Raw genomic sequence first — 24,151 nt, 5'->3', positions numbered from 1 at the left:
AGGTTTCGGAAGTCGGGTCCCTCAGTCTGAGCTCTGTGAGAGGCTAAGGCGGAAATTTTCGCCCGTCCCCTCCGACTCGGTCGTTACCGGACTCGAATCGGCTGCATCGTATTAATGCATTTATCCTTCTCCGTCACCCCAGAAGTTTGTGACATCGCGGAATCTCTCTCACGAAATGCACAAATAAGTAGAGTGAGTGTAGAAATGTTGTCGTGGAGGCGGCGACCTACTGTAGTGCGCGCGGTCGCTTCGCAGGCTCGGGCGGCAAGAAGAACCGGCAGAAGGAGCGCCGCCTGATGAAGGGCTTCAACATCGCGCCGGCGCCGCAGACGTCGGGCGCGCCGCTCGGCTCGGTGGCGGAGCTGATGGCCAGCCTGGCGCACCACCAGTCGGTGGCGGCGGCGGCCGCGGCGGCGGGGGCGGCACCGGGGGCGGGCGCGGGGGCGGCGCACGGCCACGGCCACGAGCACGCGCTGCCCGCGCACCTGCACGACCTCTTCGGCTCGACCACGTCGGCCATCTTCGCCGGCTCGACGCCCAAGAAGTCGCCGCACCACAGCGCCGCCGGGCTGCTGTCGCCCGGTCTGTCCGCCGCCTCCGCGGACGCCCACAACGGCGACCACCACCGCGTGCTGGCACGCTTCGCGCCCAGGTAGCCTAGCCGCCCAGGTAGCCTAGCGGCCCAGGTAGCCTAGCCGCCCAGGTAGCCTAGCCGCCCAGGTAGCCTAGCGGCCCAGGTAGCCTAGCCGCCCAGGTAGCCTAGCGGCCCAGGTAGCCTAGCCGCCCAGGTAGCCTAGCGGCCCAGGTAGCCTAGCCGCCCAGGTAGCCTAGCGGCCCAGGTAGCCTAGCCGCTCAGGTAGCCTAGCCGCCCAGGTAGCCTAGCGGCCCAGGTAGCCTAGCGGCCCAGGTAGCCTAGCGGCCCAGGTAGCCTAGCGGCCCAGGTAGCCTAGCCGCCCAGGTAGCATAGCCGCTCAGGTAGCCTAGCCGCCCAGGTAGCCTAGCCGCCCAGGTAGCCTAGCCGCCCAGGTAGCCAGCCCCTGCTCGCGCTCTGCCTTGGCTTCGCACTTGCAGTTGATAAGAAATAGAGGCGCCAGCTGCACGAATGTAAATATAGTACACTACAATGATTTTATTCCCACAAAAAACCTATATTTGGGGTGAATGCTAGACTGATTGCATTCCCGAGATTTATTCTGCCATTTTTTAGCATAGGATAGAGGGGAAAAAAGAGGGTATCAGGTCAGTCTGCAATTACAGACCTGATAAGACCAAATGCAGGAAGACAAATTTCCAGTGATGGCTCAGGTCAACCCCAAACACTGTCGCTGGACGCCTACGAAAGGTGCGGATTTTTGGACTCGACGAGGAAATTCGTAGCGGGGCGCGCGGCAGACTCTCGGGTCTGATTAACACCCTTTTGCTGCATTCAAACTACATACTTCGTACAATGAGGCCATTCCTACGCATCGGAAAAAGCGAAGTACTCGACTGTTGGCACAACAGAACTCGGTGTCAGAGTGTGTGAGATGAGAGCTGAGAGAAGCAGCAGTCACTAACAGCATCCTAAAGTACAAACACGTGAGCAGCACTCCGAGTGGGAGAACGAGACTCGTCGCAGCTCACCCCAGAATGGTGACGAGCGGCACCGACCTGGCTGCGCAGCGGTTTCCACACGGGGAACTCGAGATTTTAAAGGGTGTGGCGGCGCAGTATTTCGCCCTGTCTACACTCGTCCGCCAACCTACCGCCATTTTACAGACATTGGACTCTGCTCCTGCGTGCTGCCTCTGGCCAATCACCTTCTCCTTTCCCACTCTCTGGATAGGGATGTTCCCAACTTTTAAACTAAAATACTCCAAATTTGGTAGCATAGCGTTCACCAGAAAGCTTAATTGCGCTACCGTTCCCAACATGGCTGGAGAAAACAGTGTTTTTCGTTACTTGCGTTCACGCTAAAGCAAGATACTTCTCTCTCGTTTTTCTCGTCTCCAGTCTCACTGTAGCCTCTACGACTCCACTGACGTCGCTACCTACGCTAAAAAGCGTCTGTATGCGACCAACATCTGCCGTGTCACCTTACAGTTGCGTTTAGGTCGTTTTTGAAGTTACCAGTTAACTCTCTGAAGTAAAACTTCTCCCTGTGACAAACGCCCGGAACGTTTGCAGTTCGCAGCCCTGCACTGTTACTGCTTACCTCTTGTAACCTCAGCGCTGCCACTTCTGCTTGCTCTCTCCGTGGTGTCTGTTTTCCTAGCCTGGAGTCCGCTCATTGGTTTCCAGCTCCTCAAACATACCAATGCGTAAGTCAAGAAATCGTCTGTACATGAAAATTCCACCACTTATATTTTCATCATATACTACATTTCCCTTTCGTGCACCGGATCCAACGCTCTCTTCAGCAGCTGGCGGACGTCGGTTCTCCGGTTAGCTTTATGTGGGTTCCTGGCCATGTCGGTGTCCCTGGAAACGAAGCTGCAGATGGCGCAGCCAAGGCTGCGGTCCTCCAGCCTCGGATAGATTCTTGTCGTGTGCCTTCATCCGATTTTAGCAGGGTCATTTGTCAGTGCAGTTTATCGCTGTGGCATGCCGATTGGTCTGCACTTACTGACAACAAGCTTCGGGCCTCGAAACCTCTCCCCACGGCTCGGACGACCTCTTCACGCCCTTCTCGGCGGGAGGAGGTCGTTTTGGCCCGGTTGCGGATTGGTCACTGCCGGTTCAGCCACCGCCATCTGCTGACGGCTGCGCCAGCGCCGTTCTGCCCACGTGGGCAATTGCTGACGGTACGCCACATTTTAACGTCCTGTCCGAATTTTAATACACTGCGCATTGATCTGGCCTGCCATGTACTCTGGATGACATTTTAGCGGATGACCCAGGAGCAGCTGCTCGCGTTCTTCGTTTTATCCACTTGACAAACCTGTCTAAGGACATTTGATTATGCTGTTTTCTTGTAATCCCTTGCCTGGTAATGTGCCTTTTATAGTGTTGTCCATTTTAGTTACTGTTTTAACCTTGTGCCTCGCAGTGCATTCATAACTTAGTCTGGGCGCTAATGACCACTGTAGTTGTGCGCCCTAAAACCACAAAAAAAAAAAAAAAAAAAAAAAAAAAAAAAAAAAAAAAAAAATTCCAGCAGCAGATGTAGACTCTGACCACAATTTATTGTTTATGAATTGTACATTAAAACTGAAGACATTGGAAAAAGGCAGGAAATCAAGGAAATGCGACCTGAATAAGTTGAAAGAACCAGTGGTTGCTGAAAGTTTCAGAGCCTTAGGCAACAGTTAACAAGACTGGGGGAAAGGAATACAGTACAAGACGAATTGGTAGCCTTAAGATATGAAATAATGAAGGCAGTAGAGGATCAAATACGTAAAAAAGAGAAGGCCTAGTATATATCCTTGGATAACACAAGAGAGATTGAATTTAATTTATAATAGGAGAAAAAATAAAAATGCAGCAAATGAACGAGGCCAAAGAGAGTATAAACGTTTAATAATGATTTCACTAGGGAGACTGCGGATACCGCCTAAAGGAAAAATTTAAGGACGGGGAAAGGAAAAGCAGCTCTGCGAATATAAAAAGTTCAGGTGGAAAACCAGTCTTAGGGGAAGAAGGGAAAGCAGAAAGTTGCAAGGAGTGTGTGGAGGGTCCATACAAGGGAGATAAACTTGAAGGCAATGTTGTACAAACAAAAGTGGACATACATAAAGATGACGTGGGAGATATAATACTGCGAGAAGAATACGACAGAGCTCTGAAAGATCTAAGTCGAAACAAGGCCCCGGGACTAAACGATATTTCGTCAAAGCTACTGATAGCCTTGGGAGAACCAGTCATGACGAAACTCTTCCATGTGGTGCAAAATGCACGAGACAGGCGAAATACTCTCAGACTTTAAGAAGAATGTATTAATTCCAACTCCAAAAAAAGCTGTTGCTGACTTGTGTGAAAATTACCGAACTATCAGTTTAATAAGTCATGATTGTAAAGTACTAATACGAATTCTTTGCAGAAGAATGGAAAACTGATAAAAGCCGATCTCAGAGATCAGGTTGGATTCCGGAGAAATGTAGGAACACGCGAGGCAATAATTACCCTACGACTCACCTTAGAAGATTCCTTAGGTTAAGGAAAAGCAAACCTACGTTTATAGCGTTCGTAGATTTAGAGAAAACTTTTGACAATGTTACTGGAATGGTCGCTTTAAAACTCTGAAGGTAGCAAGGGTAAAATACAGTGGGGGGGGGGGGGGGGGGGGGAGAGACGCGAAAGGCTACTTACAGCTTGTACAAAAAACCAGACGGCAGTTATAAGAGTCGAGGGATGCGAAAGTTTGGCAGTGGTTGAGAAGGGATTGTCGCCTATCCACGATGTTATTCAATCTGTACATTGAACAGGCAGTAGAGAAAACAAAAGAAAAATTTGGAGTAGGAACTGAAGTTCAGGGAAAAGGAAATCTTTTAGGATTGCCAATGACATTGTACTTCTGTCAGTGAGTCAGTGACAGCAAAAGGACTTGGAAGAGCAGTTGAACGGAATGACCATTGTCTTGAAAGAAGGATATAAGACGAACATCGCAAAAAGCAAAACAAGGATAATGGAATGTAGTCGAATTAAATCAGGTGACGCTATGGGAATTAGATTTGCAAAAAATTGTAGATGAGTTTTGTTATTTGGGCATCAAAATAACTGTCGATGACCTGAGTAGAGAGGACACAAAATGTAGATTGACGATGGCGAGAAAGGGATTTCTGAAGAAGAGTAATTTGTTAACATTGAATATAGATTTAAAAGTCAGGAAGTCTTTTGTGAAAGTATTTATCTGGAGTGTATATAAGTGAAACATGGACGGTAAACGGTTTAAACAAAAAGAGAATACGAGTGAGTGCCCAAAAAAGAAATAAAGCATAATAACACTGTTGTGGGTGGAGCTTGTGTAGTACGCATTTCTGCCGCTAGCCGTGTATAACGCAACTTATTGCAGGTTCAGTGCCGCCCGTGTTGGCTCGTTCTGTTCGTCTGCAGTGATTGTTTTTGCTAGCGCAGTTTTGTTCTTGTTTCCTTTTTTTTGATGGCGAGTTTAAGTGAACAAGGTGCAGCTGTGAAATTCTGTTTTCTACTCAGTAAAGATGCTGCTGAAACTGTTTTAATGTTGAAAACCAAGAGGACGCTATGGGAAAAATTCATGTGCACGAGTGGTTTGCTCGATTTGATAATGGCGACATGTCGACTGATGACAAACTTCGTTCTGCACGCGTATCAGCTGCACAAATAGACGAAAATATTGAAAAAAATTGGAGCGCTTGTGCTCACAGACCGTCGACAGACAATTGATCAACTGTCAGACATTAGCGCGTTGTTTTGGAGCTCGGTTCAGCCTCAGAAAAGACCCGATCTATGGCAGACGGGAGACTGGTTCTTCCACCACTACAACGCACCTGCATACACAGCCATCTCTGTTAGACATTTTATGGCTAAAATGGTATGGTTCCACTGCCCCATGCACCTTACTCGCCTCACCTGCCATTGTGTCACTTCTGTTTATTTCTACACTTGAAAAGGGACATGAAAGGACACCGGTTTGACAACGTTGAAGAAGTCATGAAAAATCCGAGGGTGGAGCTGTCCACCATTTCTAAAGATGACTACAAAATATGTTGCGAACAGTGGAAGCACCTGTGGGTCAAATGTATTTGTTGTTTTGAAAACAGTTTGAAAATATATAGCTTTTAAAAAATAATTACGGTTCTTTTGGTACCCTCTCGTAGAAACTTTCAAAATGTGGTGCCACAGAAGAATGTTGATGATTAGTTACGTAGATCAAATGACTAACGAGGAGGTACTGAAGATAATTGGGGAGCTAAGAAATTTGTGGCACAGCCTCAACAAAAGAAGGGATCGTTTGATAGGACACATTCTGAGACGTCAAGGGGTCTCCAATTTAGTATTGGAGATAAGTGTGGGGAGTAAAAATCTTAGAGGGAGGGAGACTAAAAGATGAATACAGCAAACAAACTCAGAAAGGTGTAGGCTGCAGTAGTTGCTCGAAGATGAAGAGGCTAGCACAGGGTAGAGTACTATGGAGATCTGCATCATACCAGTCTTCGAACTGAAGACAGCAACAACAACGCTGCAATTCAAACAAAACAGCACTTGTGCTAGTAAAAAATTCAGTTATACATGCAAGATTTTCTTTATCACCAGGTAAAAAACTACTGAATTTTCGCTTACAAATTTTTGGCTTATACAAATTTTATTATTAATTATAGACTTTGCCTGTATCCCCGTACAAAGAAAAATGGACTATTCACTGCCTATCTGCTTTAATTACTGCAAAAATGTCCGCCTTCGTAGTGCCGCGGCAGCGTTACCTCCTACCATGCAAGGGGGCCCGGGTTCGATTCCCGGCAGGGGACTAGGTGTTGTGTGTCCTTCATCATCATTTTCATCATCACTGGCACGCAAGTCGCCGAAGCGGGGTCAAATAAAAAGACTTGCAATACGGCGACCGATCCCCGAAGGGGGATATCCCGGCCAATAAATGCCATACGATCATTTCATTTCACTGCAAAGATTATTTCTCTTGTCATGCCAGTTTAAGTAACATTAATTCCACAGACACATTCACTAATATTCTTCCGAATCTTTTTCTGATAATTTCTCATATAATTTTCCAAGACATCTTTCACGCATCGTATATTGTTAAATAGTTGCAATGTATACAATAAAACTTCCTACCTTAATCAAATGTAGCCTGTGAACAAGAAGGAGCCCCCACATTAATGACAGAGACAGACTGACCGAAAATGTAAAATTTTTAAGGAAAAGTTGTGATGGTGTCAGAAAGGAAATGCTTCAGTTTTTTATTACACGCCACAGGACTTGTATTACGCGCAGAGTGCAGGGTAGCTTGTTCGAGGGGCTGACATCAGCGTTGGACGAGGCGTTTGATAGTGTTTTTGTTTTTTTGGATGCACACGGATGGAACAGTAGAAAAGTGTGACCGTCTGTGCCGATTATGATGAAACTGAGAGGTGATGCGAGGTAGTGGGGCGCGTGCGCGCTGAGGAGCAGATGATGTGCAAACAGCGCATGACAAGCCACCCGGTTCGCCTGATACATCCCACCTTGCCGCGCTTGACACTTGTTGCAGATCTGATGCACATATGTGTCTGTGGTTTTCGGTAGATAGTGCCATTCCAACAAATTTCAAAAGTTTTCCTACGTGGAAATGATGTCTTTGTAAGCACTATTCGTGTACAACTGCAAGCTTCTTCCATATATGATAAGTCGATTACGAAGAGTCAAGTTTTCAGCACAGAACTAAGTGCTTTGGTGGCTGTTACTAGTTATAATTTCGGGAAAATAGAAATAGCGTTTTAGCTTTTCACTAATGAGCAATGTTCATGTCTGGCTCACGGTTTTAATCTGCCAGGATATTACTACATAGCATATACTCTGCTCAAAGAAAGTTATTTCTGGTAGAGAGTAAATGCTTATGGATTAAAGAAGACCACTCACCAAAAAGGAGAAGCGTTGAGTCGTCGATAGAAGTAGGGGGACAAGTTACATTGTGGCACATTTTTTTAGTGTGGGTTGCCTACATCAGGGGCAGGTAAGCACTCATGGGCAAACCTGTTGTTCTACTTTGATTGACAGGTACTTAACCTAATGTTCTCCTTTGATTGACAGGTACTTAACCTATTGTTCTCCGTTCATTGACAGGTACTTAACCTATTGTTCTCCTTTCATTGACAGATACTTAACCTGTTGTTCTATTAAGTGGTTTTCCATGTCAGCTCCATTTCCTTTTGAATTCAAGGCACTTATCCTACCGTCCCCCACCCCCCTCCCCCTCCCCCAACACCCCTGCCCCCCTTCGCTACTACAGGTACACTTTCAGATCTGAGTTATTGGAATAGCTTCTCTCACTCTTATCAATTTGATTTACTGCTTTATTAAATTTATCAATTAATTAACCTTTCACACACTGGTAAATCCCCCCCCCCCAGAAAATCTGGACAATGGAACACACCATGGCTACCTCCACTAACCTAAGTCACCCAATGGCCACATCTTCCTAGGAATAGGCAGGAAAAGGACTCTGCCTGTGCTGGACATAAGTCTTTCTTTGCAGTCCTTATTTAAGCAATTACAGGCAGTACCGCCACCAAGTGTGTTCACCCCAAGGTCCAGAGTCCAACTGATCTAGTACACAGTACTGCCACCAGAGGCCTCTGTCATCCCTTTCATGACATAATCCAAGATGGCCATCTGGTGGTGGTGGAGAGGAAGAATCTCATAACAGGACATTCAAGGGTATATTGTTTATTTATAAAAAAAATCAGTTTGTGGTGTTGGATTTCTCTTGCTCATCTTTCTCTGCTGTTTGGAAACATGTAGGTCTTGTAAGAAACAATTACATGGGGCAAACCTATTGCATAACCTAATGTTCAGCATGGTATTTTGGTGTCTTAACCTAATGTTTGCGCCTTTGTCGGCACCTAACCTATCGTTCTGTTAAGTGGTTTTCCATGTCACCCCAATTTCCTTAAACTATTGTACCCCCCTTTGATACCAAATTAAGTAATTAGTTATGTCCTCCCACCATTTTCTGATACACTTTTCGAATTTCACATGCTTTTGCACACCATTTCTGGCGCATTCTTCTTTGTCACCCACCCCTTAAACTATTGTACTGCATTTTACATAAAAGTTACACAAATTAACCTATTGTTCTGCATGTAACCTGCTGTTCTGCTCCATGTCACCCACTCACACACATCCTCCCCTTAACTGTTGCACCGCTAACACCACATTGATACAAAAAAAATTATTCAAATTAATAAAATCAGTATTCTTCACATGTATGTGGAAGTTTTTCTCAATTCCCAGCATCCTATTGGTCGGCAAAATCAATGGAATATAGTTGAAAACAAAAGATCGCTAGTAAAAAACATGTCCAGCCACCCAATGGCCAATGGCGATGCCAGAGTCTGTGGGCATTGGCAGGCCCTGCCAAGGGATGATGTGGCGGTCAGCTGCACAGCTGTTCAGGACCCACAAGCACAAGGTGGCAGCATCCCTTTCATGCTTGACACCCAAGAAATTCGTTAGCTAGGCACCGTTGCTGGCACGATGATGCATAGCTGAAGTGTGGGTCCAGTGCCAAGAGATGTTGAAATGCTTCCCAGAATAGCAAAGGGTGCATTGTTCCTGGCAATCCTAATGGAACAGCCTGTCCATCACTGAATTTACCAGTCAAACTGCTACTGCAGCCGGTGTGGGAGCATTATCTGCCCTTCCTCTTTTTGCAGATGAGACATTCAGAGGCAAAATACTATTTTCTACACATTGCCATATTGCACTGGCAGTTAAACCCCGCAAAAGTTGTCTACAGGTCATCAAATACATACAAGATTCACAATAATATTGGGAGCCAGGAACATATTTACCAGTGTAACTACCGGTCGCTGTGGTTGAGCAGTTCTAGGCACATCAGTCTCTAACTGCACAACTGGGATGGTCGCAGGTTCAAATCCTACCTTGGGCATGGATGTGTGTCATGTCCTTAGAATAGTTAGGTTTAAGTAGTTCTAAGTTCTAGAGGACTGATGACCTCAGATATTAAGTCCCATTGTGCTCAGAGCCAAAAATGTTCAAATGTGTGTGAAATCGTATTGGACGTAAGTGCTAAGGTCATCAGTCCCTAAGTTTACACACTACTTAACTGAAATTATCCTAAGGACAAACACACACACCCATGCCCGAGGGAGGACTCGAACCTCCGCCGGGATCAGTTGCACAGTCCATGACTGCAGCTCAGAGCCATTTGAACCATTTGAACTACAATTAAATATTACGATTGCTGCTAAAGTCTGACACCGATCAACGTGCAGGTAATATCTCATCTTGACAGCTGTGGTTCTGCAACGAATCTCAGTATCTATAGCGCACATAATTTACCACGTAAAAATATCTCTCATATGCTCGCACTTATCGATATGCTGAATCTATACATCTGTCACAATAGGACATACATTCATTTTCCCTGATCATGCCACGACATAAGCCGCAGTAACTTTGAAATGCAATATACAGGGTGTCCAGAAAAGGACTCCCTGATTTCAAAATTAAATATCTCGAAAACAAAGATCGATAGAGGAATGCAGTAAACGGTATGTTTATTGTGAAAGCTGTAAGAAGTTTATACAGCAGTTTCAAATAATAGTTACAAAAGCTGCTTACAGATGGCGCTGTAATCGCCATATGTAATGCCTAGTATAAATAGTGATCAGAAGGCCAGAGCGATCAGTTCCACTCTTGAATCGTGAAAGGAGGTTAGCGTACCGAAGGAAGAGATTAAAACCGTGTACTCACTGAACAACGTGTTTTTCTGGTGCTAGAGTACCACAGGTTAGAAGAGAGCCCTACGGCAACAAGGCGAAGTTTTCAAGCACGATTTAATGTTCCAAAAGGACCCGATGCTAAAACCATTTGTACGCTCTTCGCAAAATTTCAACGAACAGGCAGCGTAACTGATGATCTAGTTGGCATGTTGGCCACAAGCAAACCGCACTTACGCCTGAAAATATCGCCACAGTTTCTGGAATTATTCAGCGAAATCCAATGTCATCCGCCCATAGAAGTGCATCTGAGACTGGTTTGAAGCGTTCCAGCACGCAGAAAATACTGAGAAAGAGCCTACACATGTTTCCATTCAAAATTCAAATGCACCAGGCCATACCCGTACGATCTGTGCAACAAAGGGTTGCCTTTGCTAATCAGATGCTCACAATGATTGTTAGTGAAGGATTTGATGCTGGCTGCATCTGGTTTACAGATGAAGCACACTTCCACCTGAATGGATACGTGAATAAGCAGAACTGGCGATTTTGGGGTTCCGAAAAGCCATATTGGTGTGAAGCAAAACCTCTGTATCCTCTTAAAGTTACTGTGTGGGCTGCAGTATGCAGCAGAGGCATTTTGGCCCTTTTTTATTCGAGAAACGGTCACTGGTGCACGTTACGTTGCAATTTTGGAACAATTTGTCGCCACACAGCAAGAGGATCAACCAGGTACTTAATGGTTTATGCAAGATGGAGCCTGACCACATCGGACCGAACAAGTGTTTCGATTTCTTGAGGAATACTTTGGGAATCGAATCATTGCTTTGGAATATCCCAAATTTACTGGTGCAGGCATGGATTGGCCTCCATATTAGCCGGATTTGACTCCCTGTGACATTTTTTTTGTGGGGCACAGTGAAAGACATGGTATACCCAAAGCATCCCGCCACGCTGGACGAGCTTGAATCGGCGATCTCTGTGGCATGTGAATCCATTTTGGTTGAGACACTACGCAATGTGATGGCGAATTTCATTCATCGTTTGCGCCACCTCTGTAGTGCCAATGGTGAACATTTTGAAAACATTGTGATGTGATTGTTTGCAAAGATTGTTTTCATACGATTATTTCACTTATGTAAGCTGATATGAGCTGTACAGCGTACAGCGCCATCTGTTAGCAGCTTTTGTAACTATTATTTGAAACTGCTGTATAAACTTCTTGCAGCTTTCACAATAAACATACCGTTTACTGCATTCCTCTATCGATCTTTGTTTTCGAGATATTTAATTTTGAAATCAGGGAGCCCTTTTCTGGACACCCTGTATATGCATTTCAAACAAACAGTGCAGTTATCTTTTATACCTGTACAGTGCCCAAAAAATTATGGTATGCCTACACTCACTCTGGCTATACATCTCGGTTCTCCTCAGGCCAAGGAAATTATGTGACAAAGTTTTCTAATCAGCGCTTCTGGAAGGTGCTGCCTCCTGTCAGTGTTCTCTCAAAAAAGTCTTATGAAGGACTGGCATCCGGCACTTTGTGTGATTATGAATACCACTCCCGCGGACGTAATGCTTGGAAAGATATCACCGACATGGGTTGGTGTACTGTAATCAACATCACTATCGATAGAAGAACAAGGAAAATGAAAGGGTACGCTTAGGGGTGCCGATAATGTTCTCACCGCTATGTAGAGACTCCTACATCCCAACACAAAAGATGTCTTGTGAATAAATGATTATGATTGGTTCTTATCGAATTTACCCACCGTATTACTGATGCTACCAGTGTGGAAGCACCATATTTTTTCTGCAGACGATACTTTCAGCGGCAAAAGCTATTTTACACAGATCGCCATATTGCACTGGCAATTAAACCTTAAAAGTCCTGTACATATCGTCAAACACAGAAAGACTCTTACTTACAATTACACTGCTCTCCGTCTGATGACAGGAGCTTGAATATTAGAGCATGAAACCGATCTCCAACCCAGCAATATATCGCTGCATACCTTGTCGATCTAGTAAACATACAATTCGTATCCTGGGCCATACAAAATCACCCGTTTTACATTATTCGTACATATATCGCGAAGGCACACAGGATAAGCACATGCACCATAGGTATACTCGTGGGACAACGTATTTCGAACGAGGTCTGGTGGTCAACTACTCCCAACGCGTGACCAGCATGCCCTCAGTGGATCGAAGTCAGTCTCAGAACTGTTGTGCAAAGACAAGCTCGTTCTCCCCTCGGCACAAATGTGTTACTTTTTCTGATCCGTACCTGCTTGCTTGCTTGCTTTTCTACACACATCTTCAGACACTGGGATTACAAGAACATATGTAATTTCGAATAGTTTGCTAGAATATCATACCATTTTTGCAGTACTTATCGATATCGAGAACATAGCAATATCGCTTGCATAGCAGCATCGCTTGCACGGCATAATTCCGAAGATATAGACTGGAAATTATTTCTCTAGAAACCCTAAACTTTATCTAGGTGAAGCGTGCTGTAAACCATAGAGTAACTAGAAACTTGTGCCGTCTGTGAATTCCTATATGGGAGAAATCGAAAAAGTAGAGGAAACTGATAATTCCACTCTGCGATTACCGAAGTCAGTGATGTAAGAGATTCCAAATCATCCCTATAATTTACAAAGTCAACTAAGGTGTTTCTCATGTCTAGAGAACCAGCAAACATGTCTTCCCCCCTTTCACCTGCTAGATGCACACACAACAATCTATGTCCTCTCAGCTAATCAAAGATGCAAAATGAGAAGAAGCACTCAACCAAACAATTTACATGGGAGGGAATAATGGTCCAGTGCAAACATATGTCCATGTTGAATCTTCTCAGATTTCCATGCGATCACGAAAGCTACCCAACACATACTATTAGTTCACTAATCGGCCGTCTAGAGGACGATACAGTTAAGTCAGCTACATTCCTCCATTCCCAACAGACCTTTCCATTCGGACAGCTCCTATCGTTAATGGGAAACGTGAATCATCCCCGTATTGGTCACTAGCGCTACATGCCAAGCACCCCTAGACAGAATTCTCCTAGGAAATCAGTCACAAAAAAATGATCAAATGTGTGTGAAATCTTATGGGGCTTAACTGCTAAGGTCATCAGTCCCTAAGCTTACACACTACTTAACCTAAATTATCCTAAGAACAAACACACACACCCATGCCCGAGGGAGGACTCGAACCTCCGCCGGGACCAGCCGCACAGAAATCGGTCACATATATATTTGATCGCTATATTTACAATTGAATGTTACGATTGCAGTCTCAATTGAACGAAATTCGACAATGAGCGAAGTAACAGAAATACTCGCTGCTGATGGCTGTGGCTCTGGAAATAGAAATATCTGTATTATTATTTCGACTTTAAATACTGTCCCCTTTGCTATCACAGTCTTCCATGTCAGATCCATACCTTCCCTACGACTAGTCATTTCTTTTGCACATGTTGGAACACAGACACCTACTTTATAAGCCTGGTGCTCAAGGTGAAGTTATCGCGCATCCCCTACTACTAAGTATAATACTTTGCCAATAAATGATTGCCGGTGATATGAAATAATACTGACCAAGAGTCATGATGGATGGACATATTAATAAGTTTTCTTGTGAGTGGTACCACTGTGTCTTAGAAAGAGAGGCGTAATCGTCTTACAAACCGCCAGATGTTAAAAAACACAACCATATTACAATCACAAGTGGTCTTGGTTCTACAAGTACATACAAGTATCCATATTGAAAGCTATACGTATGGGGTTACCTCTGAATGAAGTGGTTTCTTGCAGACAAATACCATGACACTGAATATAGACGGTGATCGCCGGAGTATATAGTATCAGACCAACATGTTGCCAATGGTGCAACCTTGTAATAACATTACCACATTTTGAAAGTGATTCGGCTAAGGAGTGTGGTATGAAACCGGTAACTCCCTCTCGCCGCCGCTGCTATATATTTCTCCAATATTTGTAACACATTCTATCTCGATGCCATGTCAGAGGTTCTGTGATATATCCACTGAGCTATAGGCGATGATTGATTGAGAAGGGTCAGAAACAGTAGTAGATGGTATGATGACTGAGGTCATAAGAAATGTACACTAGCTTTTCAGATCTCTAGTGCTACACTTTCGGTAGAAATGATGTCTATGATTTGGAATCAAGTATTTACATTCAACCACATACGAGTACCTGTGTTGGATCCTATGGAGAAGTCCATTAATGATTACAGCCACCAGTGAATCATATTTCTGGCACACTCATACCTCGTAACGAGCCACCTTCCTCGAACCTATCTGCTGCAGTGCGGAGTGGCCACGCGGTTTGAGGCGCCATGTCATGGACTGTGCAGTCCCTCCCATCAAGGTTCGAGTCCTCCCTTAGGCATGGATGTATGAGCTGTTCTTAGCATAAGTTAGTTTTAGTTTAAGTAGTGTGTGCGACTAGGCACTGATGACCTCAGCAGTTTGGTCCCTTAGGAATTCACACACATTTGATTTCTACCCCTCAAACTCTGCGGTACCGTCCCTGCAGTTTTGCGCATGTGATTGCTCCAATGTAAGTCGGAACTGAGTAGTAGTCAGAGATAGCTGTATCTACCAGCTACTGCAAACCATGTAGAAACAGGCAAAGCTGAGTTACTGTGACAGAACTGTGTTTTGACCATTTGACGGAAACGAAGCCAGCACCTGCAACATGAAGTAGTATAAAAGACAGTATAGGAACTGGGGGAAGGACGTCGATTTTGCTACTGCATTGTGGTGCTTCTCCAAACTACAAGTAGATGGGTCCACATCCCTCAGCGTCCATTCACATCTATCACCCAAACATTCTATCGTCGTTATTCTGTACCATCCACCAGAGAAAAATTACGAACTATAAAAGCTCCACTAACTTCATCCGATAGAGAACTTGATAAGATTTTTACCACATCTCTCTCATCCCATACATCGTAAAAAATACCGCATGCATGTGACAATCCTATTAAATATACAGGTATTGATCGCACAGACCAGTTTAAAGTTTCATCACCTATACTGTAGGAGGATGACCATATCCCACAGACTATACTGTAAGTCGCAAGAGAAGCTCCCTGTGACCCTGTGTCATTGTTTGAAACATTGTTTTTTTCTGCTGTAACACACTTTGTACACTGCTATACATTTTCTTTTTCTGCCACGACTTCGAGGTCTGTGTCAGGTTCTAAACTGACATTAACACGTTCTGATCCATTGCCTCTCACAGAAATCTAGATGTCACACAGTGTAAATCATGTTGTTACTGCACCTACCATAACATTCCACACACATTGGATGATTTTAAATAAAAGAGTTTGGCTGCGTTGTGGAGAGTTTCCAAACTGCTGTCCAAAAGTGGTTGACGACTCTGTATTTAAACTCATCTGTCACAGTGATGGAATAGCTAATGGCTCCACATTCCATTTCGACTGATTCCTAATATTACAGTCATGTACGTGATCACTGTTTTGGTGGTATCCGTCCCCAGAAGGTGTTGTCCCTCCTCCAAAACTCTTTCTCCAACTCAAACAAGTGTGTAGTACGTCCCTGCTTTGTTAATTCTCGAACACGTCCACCATCAAAGTATATCAGACAGTGCTCTACATATTTCTAAAACTTTGAGCATAGTACTTAATTTACGATCAATCTCTATGCTGATGAGAGTCACAGAGCATTCTCGGAGCCTTAGGGTGAAATGAGATACTGAAAGACCCCCCCTCGCACTGTCATTGACCAACCCGCCCTGCAGCACCATTACCGATTTAATCTGCAATCGACCAGAAGCAGACCACTACATTCCACATCTCATGAATGAATGGAGCTTGCCGAGCACTCGCCCATCCAGGTGCAAATGATTTCTTGAGATGCGCCCATGTCGAGAAGGTTGGCTCTCCTTATCGATGTACAGTAACATATTTGAAAATGTTTGATGTAATAGCAGACAGTGAAGAAGAACAAGAAACAGGTGATTTTTATGCACAGTGGAGCTCCAGACGGATGGAGTTCGAAGAATTTTTATGTAAATCAACCAAGCTATATATTTTAAAGTATTGTTCCACAGTCAAGGATCAGTATCTGGAAGATACTGGTAAGAGAGAACATAAACACATGCACTCCTAAGGCTACAATGTGCCGCACTTAAAACAGGCTAGAATGTTAGATCGCTTGCGTTTCTGTCCTATCTGTCGTATGGAATGTAGCGCTGTTCAATTCCAATGTAAGAAATATATTTCAAGCGCTTGAGATACATCCTTCTCCCCGGTTTCTCTACAATAAACTATGTTATCGAACCGTAAAACGAAACAACTACTTCCTTAAAACATTGGCTTTGTGTGATAGGAGCACATTATACCTTCTGAGAGATGTATAGCGTCCACTGTTCATACCCGGTCACGCTTTAGAAATTATACTATGTGTGCATCAGACCTATATAAAATTATGGTTACTAATGGGGAATACATCTTACAAGGAAACAGCATAGCAGCAGCGTCCGACATGTGAAAATTACAAGTTATTTCGCCATTAACTCTGTAAACAGCACATCTGTCATGCAAATTTACACACGAGGATTGAAGTGCCTCACAAGCACCTATTGCTAACTTAGTTATGAAGCTGAAGTCTTGATTTTACACACAAGATGCGACAGGGGAATAGAGTACATCCATAAATCATAGTTCGTTTAGAGGAATGTCTCACGTTTCATCACCCATGAGATGGAGGTCCTCTGATGCCCGTCAGGTTTACCGTTAACGATCGCAAGTAGACAATGCTTTAAATCACATACAGAACACATGGCCGTATACAAGTCGAACTCAGGCTATGTCATGCGACTGATGCATCCGGGCAGAACAGTGGATAAATTGACCTAAAGCAACGTCTCCCTCTCTAGAATGCATCACCAGTCTACCATTAAATCGTACCTCATTACAGCTCCATCTCACTCTACCACCCCATCCACTCTCTGTCATCCTTTAACGCAGATGCATGTAAGCTTAGAGGCGGATAGTCCTCTGTCTTCCTGAAAAGCGTCAAATACAGTAGTCAACTCGCGTGTCTCACTGGTATCTCAATAGACATACATTATAACGCTGCCTCGATGAAAAAAAAAACACAATTGACTGCTTCCCTAATTCTGTCTACTGTCTATGGGTGCTTGACGTGGAGCGCTGGTGACTTGTGCAGGAATGATTCTCGTTCCCTGTTAACGGTAGGAGCTGTCTGAATGGAAAGGTCTGTTGGGAGTGTAAGAGTGTAGCTGACAACCGTATCATCATCCTGTAGACAGCCGAATAACGAAGTAATACTTAGTATGTGTTGGGTACCTTTCCTGATCACATGGAAATCTGAGAAGATTCAACATGGACATCTGTTTGCGCTGGACCATTATTCCCTCCCATGTAAATTGTTTGGTTGACTGTTCATTCACATTTCATGTCTTTATTTAGTTGAGAGGACATCGATTGTGGTGTGTGCATCTAGCAGGTTGAAGACAGGTAGAAGACACGTTTGCTGGTTCTCTAGACATGAGAAACACCTTAGTTGACTTTGTAAATTATAGGGATGATTCGGAATCTGTTAAATCACTGACATCGGTAATCGCGAGTGTAAATATCAGTTTCCTTTATTTTTTTCGAATTCTCACATAAAGGTCTTCGCAGACGGTATAAGTTTCTAGTAATTCTATGGTTTACAGCACGCTGCACCTAGATAAAGTTTAGGGTTTCTAGAGAAATAATTTCCGGTCTATATCTTTGGAATTATGTTGTGCAAGCGATGCTGCTATGCAAGCGATATTGCTATGTGCTTGATATCGACAAGTACTGCAAAAATGGTATAATATTCTAGCAACTATGCGAAATTACGTATGTTCTTGTAATCCCAGAGTCTGGACATATGTGTAGAAAAGCAAGCACATCCGGACCAGAAACAGTAACAGTTTTGTGCCAAGGGGGAAATGAGCCCGTCTTTGCACAACAGTTCTGAGAGTGACTTCGATCCACTGAGGGTGTGCTGGTCACGCGTTGGGAGTGGACGACTATCCGACCTCACGGGAAATATCTAAGTGATATATTTCTGGGTTGTAGATCGGTTTCACCCTTTAATATTCAAGCTCCTGTCCTCAGGGGGAGAGCAGTGTAATTGAGTAAAAGTCTTTCTGTGTTTGACGATATGTAGGTCACTTTGCAAGGTTTAATTGTCAGTGAAATATGGCGATCTGTGTAAAATAGTTTTTTGCTGCTGAAAGTGTCGTCTGAAGAAAAAAAGAAACGATGGATGGTGACATCAGTAATTCGGTGGGTAAATTCGATAAGAGCAATCATAATCATTCATTCACAAGACATCCTTTGTGTTGGGATGTAGGAGTCTCTACATAGTGGTGAGAATGTTATCAACACCTCTTAGCATACCCTTGCATTTTCCTTGTTGTTCTATCGATAGTGTTGTTGATTACAGTACACCAACCCACATCGGAGATGTCTTTCCAAGCATTACGTCCACAGGAGCGGTATTCACTGTCACACATAGTGCCGGGCGTCTGTCCTTTATGTTTGAGAGAATACTGATAGGATGCCGCACCTTCCAGAAGCGCAGATTCTAAGGCTTTGTCAGATAATTTCCTTGGCCTGAGGAGAATTGAGATATATAGCTGGTGTGAGTGTAGGCATACCAAAATTTTTCAGATGCTGTACAGATATAAAAGGTAACTGCACTGTTTGTCTGAAATGCATATGTGTTGCAGTGCAAAGTGACTGTGCCTTATGTTGTGGCATGATCAGAAAAAATGAGAGTCTGTCCTATTGTGAGAAATGTATAGATTCAGCATATCGATAAGCGCGAGCATATGAGAGATATTTTTGCGTGCTAAATTATGTGCACTATAGATACTGAGATTCGTTCCAGAACCACAGCTGTCAAGATGAGATATTACCTGTACATCGATTGGGGTCAGACTGTAGCAGCAATCATATTATTTAATTTTAATTACACTGGTAAATATGTTTCTGGCTCCCAATATTATTGTGAGTACGTATTTGATGATATGTAGACAACTTTTACGGGGTTTAATTGCCAGTGCGATATGGCGATGTGTAGAAAACAGTTTCTTGCCACAGAAAGTCTCGTCTGCAGAAAGAAAAGGGCAGACAGTGCTCCCACACCGGTAGCAGCAGCAGTTTGATGGGTAAATTCAGTGACGAATGGGCTGTTCCATTGGGATTGCTAGGAACTATGCACCCTGTGCTATTCTGGGAAGCATTGCAACATCTCTTGGAGCTGGACCTGCACCTCAACTATGCTTCATCACACCAGGAACAGTGCCTAGATAAACACGTATTTCGACAGGAATTTCTTGGGTGTCAGGCATGAAACGGATGCTGCCACCTCATGCTTGCGGGTCCTGAATGGACGCCTGTGCTTCTCTGTGCAGCTGACAGCCACGTCGCCACTTCACAGGGCCTGCCGATGCACCCAGACTCTGGCGCCAGGCATCGGATGGTGGTGGTGGTTAGTGTGTAACGTCCCGTCAACAACAAGGTCATTAGAGACAGAGCACAAGCTCGGGTTAGGGAAGGATTGGGAAGGAAATCGGCCGTGCCCTTTCAATGGAACCATCCCAGCATTTGCCTGAAACGATTTAGGGAAATCACGGAAAACCTAAATCAGGATGGCCGGAGATGGGATTGAACCGTCGTCCACCCGAATGCGAGTCCAGTGTGGTAACCACTGCGCCACCTCACTCGGTGGGGCATCGGATGGCCGGATGCGTTTTTTTATTAGTGATCTTTTGTTTAAACTATGTTCTATCGCTTTTGCTTCACAGTATGATGCTGCAGATTAAGAAAACCTACCCCATAAATGTGAAGAATACCGATTTTATTAATATAAATAAATTTTTTATGTCAACAGGGTGTTAGCAGCACACTAGTTAAGGGTGAACGGGTGACATGGTGCAGAACAGCAGGTTGCATGCAGAACAATAGGTTAATTTGCATTATTTTTATGTAAAATGCAGTACAATAAGGGTGTGGGTGACAGAAAGGAACGCGCCTTAAACGGCGTTCAAAAGCATGTGAAATTCGAAAGGTGAATCAGAAAATGGTGGGAGGACATAACAAATTACTTAATTTGGTATCTCCACTACCACCAGATGGCCATCTTTGATTACATCACGGAAGGGACGACAGTGCCCTCTGGTGGCAGTATTTTGTACTGGGCCAGTTGGACTCTGGACCTTGGGGAGAACGCACTTGATGGCAGTACTGCCTCTAATTTTTTGAATAAAGACTGAAAATAAAGGCTTATGTCCAGCACAGGTAGAGTTCTTTTCCCACCAATTCCAAGGAGCAGGTGGCGGTCGGATGACTTAGGTTATGGAGGTAGCGGAAGTGCCTTTTTTTCCTACTATTTTCTTAGGTTACTGGAGGTAGCTGTGGTGTGTTGCATTGACCTGATGGAGTTTGAGGTTACCACCATTTGGGGGGGGGTGCCAGTGGGTGGGAGGTTAATTAATTGATCAATTTAATAAAGGAGTCAATCAAATTGATAAGAGTGAGAGGAACTATTCCAATAACTCAGACGTGAAAGTGTTACTGCAGTAGTGAGAGGAGGGAGGGGGGTTGCGGGAGGGGAAGGAGGTGGGGGGGCAATAGGACATGTGCCTGTCAATGAAAAGGAAATGAGGGTGACATGGAAAGCCACTTAACAGAACAATAGGTCAAGTTCCTGTCAATCAAAGGAGAACAATAGGTTCGTCCCTGAGTGCTTACTTGCCCCTGATGTAGGCAACCCGCACTAATAAAATATGCCACAACATACCTTCTCCCCATACTGATGGACACACACAAAAGGAAGAAAACTTGTTAGCCTTCTGAGTAATACTTTTTGCTCGAGCGTGCGCCCGCACACTCACGCACTAATCATTTGGTAACAGGCATGTGTAGATTGTGGAAATCATCTTAAAACATTTGTATAGCATGTGTTGTCACTTTGATGTTTATTATTAAGATGAGGCACTGTAAGTGCAGGTCAGTAGGCCAGGCTTGAAAATCAACATGTAAAGGTTCGAAACTAGTCGCCAGTTGACAGAACCATCAATAAACGCTTTAAGGAATTATTACAGAAACGTTATTACATTTGTAACTTTTCAGGTCGAGATATTGTGTGAACAGCTCTATAATACCTTTTTAATTTTGAGTGCATAACTTCTATGTCTGTTGCCGTTTTTCAAACATATTTCCTACTTTTTTATGCGTCTTCCCAGTGTATGGCATGTCATCTGCAATGGTATGAGCAGCTATTGTTAACAAGTATGAAAATGTGAACTTCCATGTGTCAGTGTTTGGAAGTTGCGGTAGTACTGTGGATACAACTTGGGTGGGCACAAAATTGCAAAGTCACGTATTCATGTTCGATGGTCGGCTTATATTTGCTCTAAAAACACAGAAAACATAACACCTCGACAATGATTCAAAACATTACCCCATCTTTCTGTCCACTGGTGCCACGAGATATATCACATAACGTAAAAAGGTTTTGAAAACTGCAGCGAGAGTTCTGACGACTTCTGTTCCTTCATTATGACTGTAATTATGACTCTGTGTGTGATGGGAGGGTGATCGTGTGCACGCATGTGTGTGTGTGTGTGTGTGTGTGTGTGTGTGTGTGTGTGTGGGCTTGTGGGTGGGTGGGTGGTTAGGTAGGTGGGTGGTGGGCATGTATGCATATATGCCTGTGTCTTTGTCTATTCTGTGTCGTTTTTTACCTCTGTCACAACCATAAGGGAAGTGTTGTTACAATGTGTCGAGTTTTCGTTTAGACTGTTGTTGTGTTTCAGGATGTGTAGCCCAGTTTCGATATTTGTGCGGTGATGGTTTTTATTTATTAAGTGTTTTGCGAAAGTGGAATGTGTGCAGTCACTCTGCAGAGCTCTTGTGTGCTCTGTGTACTTTGTCTTGGTGTTTCTGCTTGTCTGTACTATATATTGGGATTGATAGGATTTGTGTGTGAGTTCATTGTTGAATTTGTCTGGAAATCTGCTCTTTACTGTGTTGTTCGTTCTGAATGTTATTGGGATCCCTATTTCTATGTATTATTATATTAGTGGACGTTAGCGTGTACCATTTGTTATTTTTTCCTGATGTGGAGCGGCGTGCTGTGTTGTACGTGTGTTCTGTCTCTGTGTTTTCGGACGCTTTGGTTGTGCACTTAAGTGTGTGGCCACTATCATTAGCTTTCATTTTTATCCTGTTGTTGAGCTTGTTTGTGGTATCTGTTTTGTATTCGTTTTCAACAGCGATTTGTTTGATTATATTTGGTTCCTGTGTGTCGTTTTGACGTTTAAGAGTCGTTCTGTCTGTCCCGTGGAGCATGTGCAACCGGTATATGTATGAGCTGTCATGTGGCTGGATGAGCTGTTTTGAAATGTAAAATGGCTACTGTCCCCTTGGGCTTCGCCAAAGGACTGAGCGGCAGGATTCTTGGGTGGAATTGAGTTTTCTGGCCGAAGTCAGAGTGAGACTTTTATAGTAAACAGTTCTGGCTAACGTTATTGCTAACTCGAAGGCATATACATTACTACAGCGTATTCCAAATGAAATAGACTCTGTCCTAAAGTGAGGTACCTTGACGACCAAATGCCGAGTCTAAATGCACAGACAGTGACAATCTGTCACTGTTCTGCGCGCTCAGTGTAAGGTCGTAATTGTATCTACCGAACAGAAGCAACAGTAAAACAGGTCAAAAGCAGCCTCTGCGTCCCAAAATTCTCTCCGATTTTAATAAAGGCTTTCCTGGAGACGACACAGTCATACAGATTCGATGCCGTAATCCCCAGACTCCGCCTCGCTTGCGGAAGGAGAATGATTCCTTTAATTGACGCTTAACGACTTCTGTGGCGTACCGGCAGCACTCCCTCCGTGTTATCTCTCTCGCGCCTTGCATTCTCTGTTCTGCTGAAAACTGCTGCCTCAGCTATTCTAAATATTTCGAATGCACAACTTCGCTGTCGCGTTTATGCCCTGGGTTCCGGTCAACGTAAGCAATTACTCAATGGCTGTTTTGATAGCTGCTAAAATACAGTGAGAATTGATTCCCTTGTTGTGTGTTTGAGCAGTCGAGCTCTTATGGCTCGTGAAGCAGAGCAAGTGGACCCTCGTACACGACAGACCTATTTTTTTTCTTCGATTTTTGGGCATCGGTACTCCACTATCATAACACAGAACGCATGGGCCCGTTAGTGAAAAGATTTGTTTGTCAGATCCGTGTTTGACAGTTTGACCTTGTGGGGCCAGAACAAGCGTGCATGCGTTAACCGATTCAGAGCGCGATCGTGCAGTACGCTCCGGAGGTGCACACGACCGACGCTGCACTCCGGGGGCCGAGTCGGCTCCTCCGAGAGCGCACGTTCCTCGCTCGCCGCCTGGGACTGGCACGCCCGGAGCCCTCGGCGAGGCGGCAGTGCTGTGGCAACCACGGCTAGCGCGTCTTCTCACGGGACGTGGGAGCCTTCGTGGACTACGACCTCGTCGCGTTGGGTGATGTCAGAGCGATCACTGTAGTGCGAAGCGTGGAAAGTAGAATCTGCCGATTCGGGCGTTCGTCTACATCTACATCCACATCTACATCTACATCCATACTCCGCAAGCCACCTGACGGTGTGTGGCGGAGGGTACCCTGAGAACCTCTATCGGTTCTCCCTTCTATTCCAGTCTCGTATTGTTCGTGGAAAGAAGGATTGTCGGTATGC

At 44.4% G+C, this 24,151-nt stretch overlaps 1 protein-coding gene across 1 annotated transcript in view; it reads left to right on the top strand.

The window, feature by feature from the left end:
- LOC124788372 (transient receptor potential-gamma protein-like) overlaps window positions 1-24,151 on the top strand; it is a 389,094-nt gene that overhangs the window by 277,225 nt on the left and 87,718 nt on the right. The window contains exons 14-15 of the mRNA XM_047255637.1: window positions 256-413; window positions 468-652. Of these exons, the coding sequence (XP_047111593.1) occupies window positions 256-413; window positions 468-652 (343 nt within the window). The remainder of the gene's footprint in view (window positions 1-255; window positions 414-467; window positions 653-24,151) is intronic.

Source organism: Schistocerca piceifrons, chromosome 3, assembly GCF_021461385.2.
Source record: "Schistocerca piceifrons isolate TAMUIC-IGC-003096 chromosome 3, iqSchPice1.1, whole genome shotgun sequence".
NCBI lineage: Eukaryota > Metazoa > Arthropoda > Insecta > Orthoptera > Acrididae > Schistocerca > Schistocerca piceifrons.
Note: the sequence above shows the minus strand (reverse complement) of the source record. Positions and strands in the feature narration are given on the sequence as shown.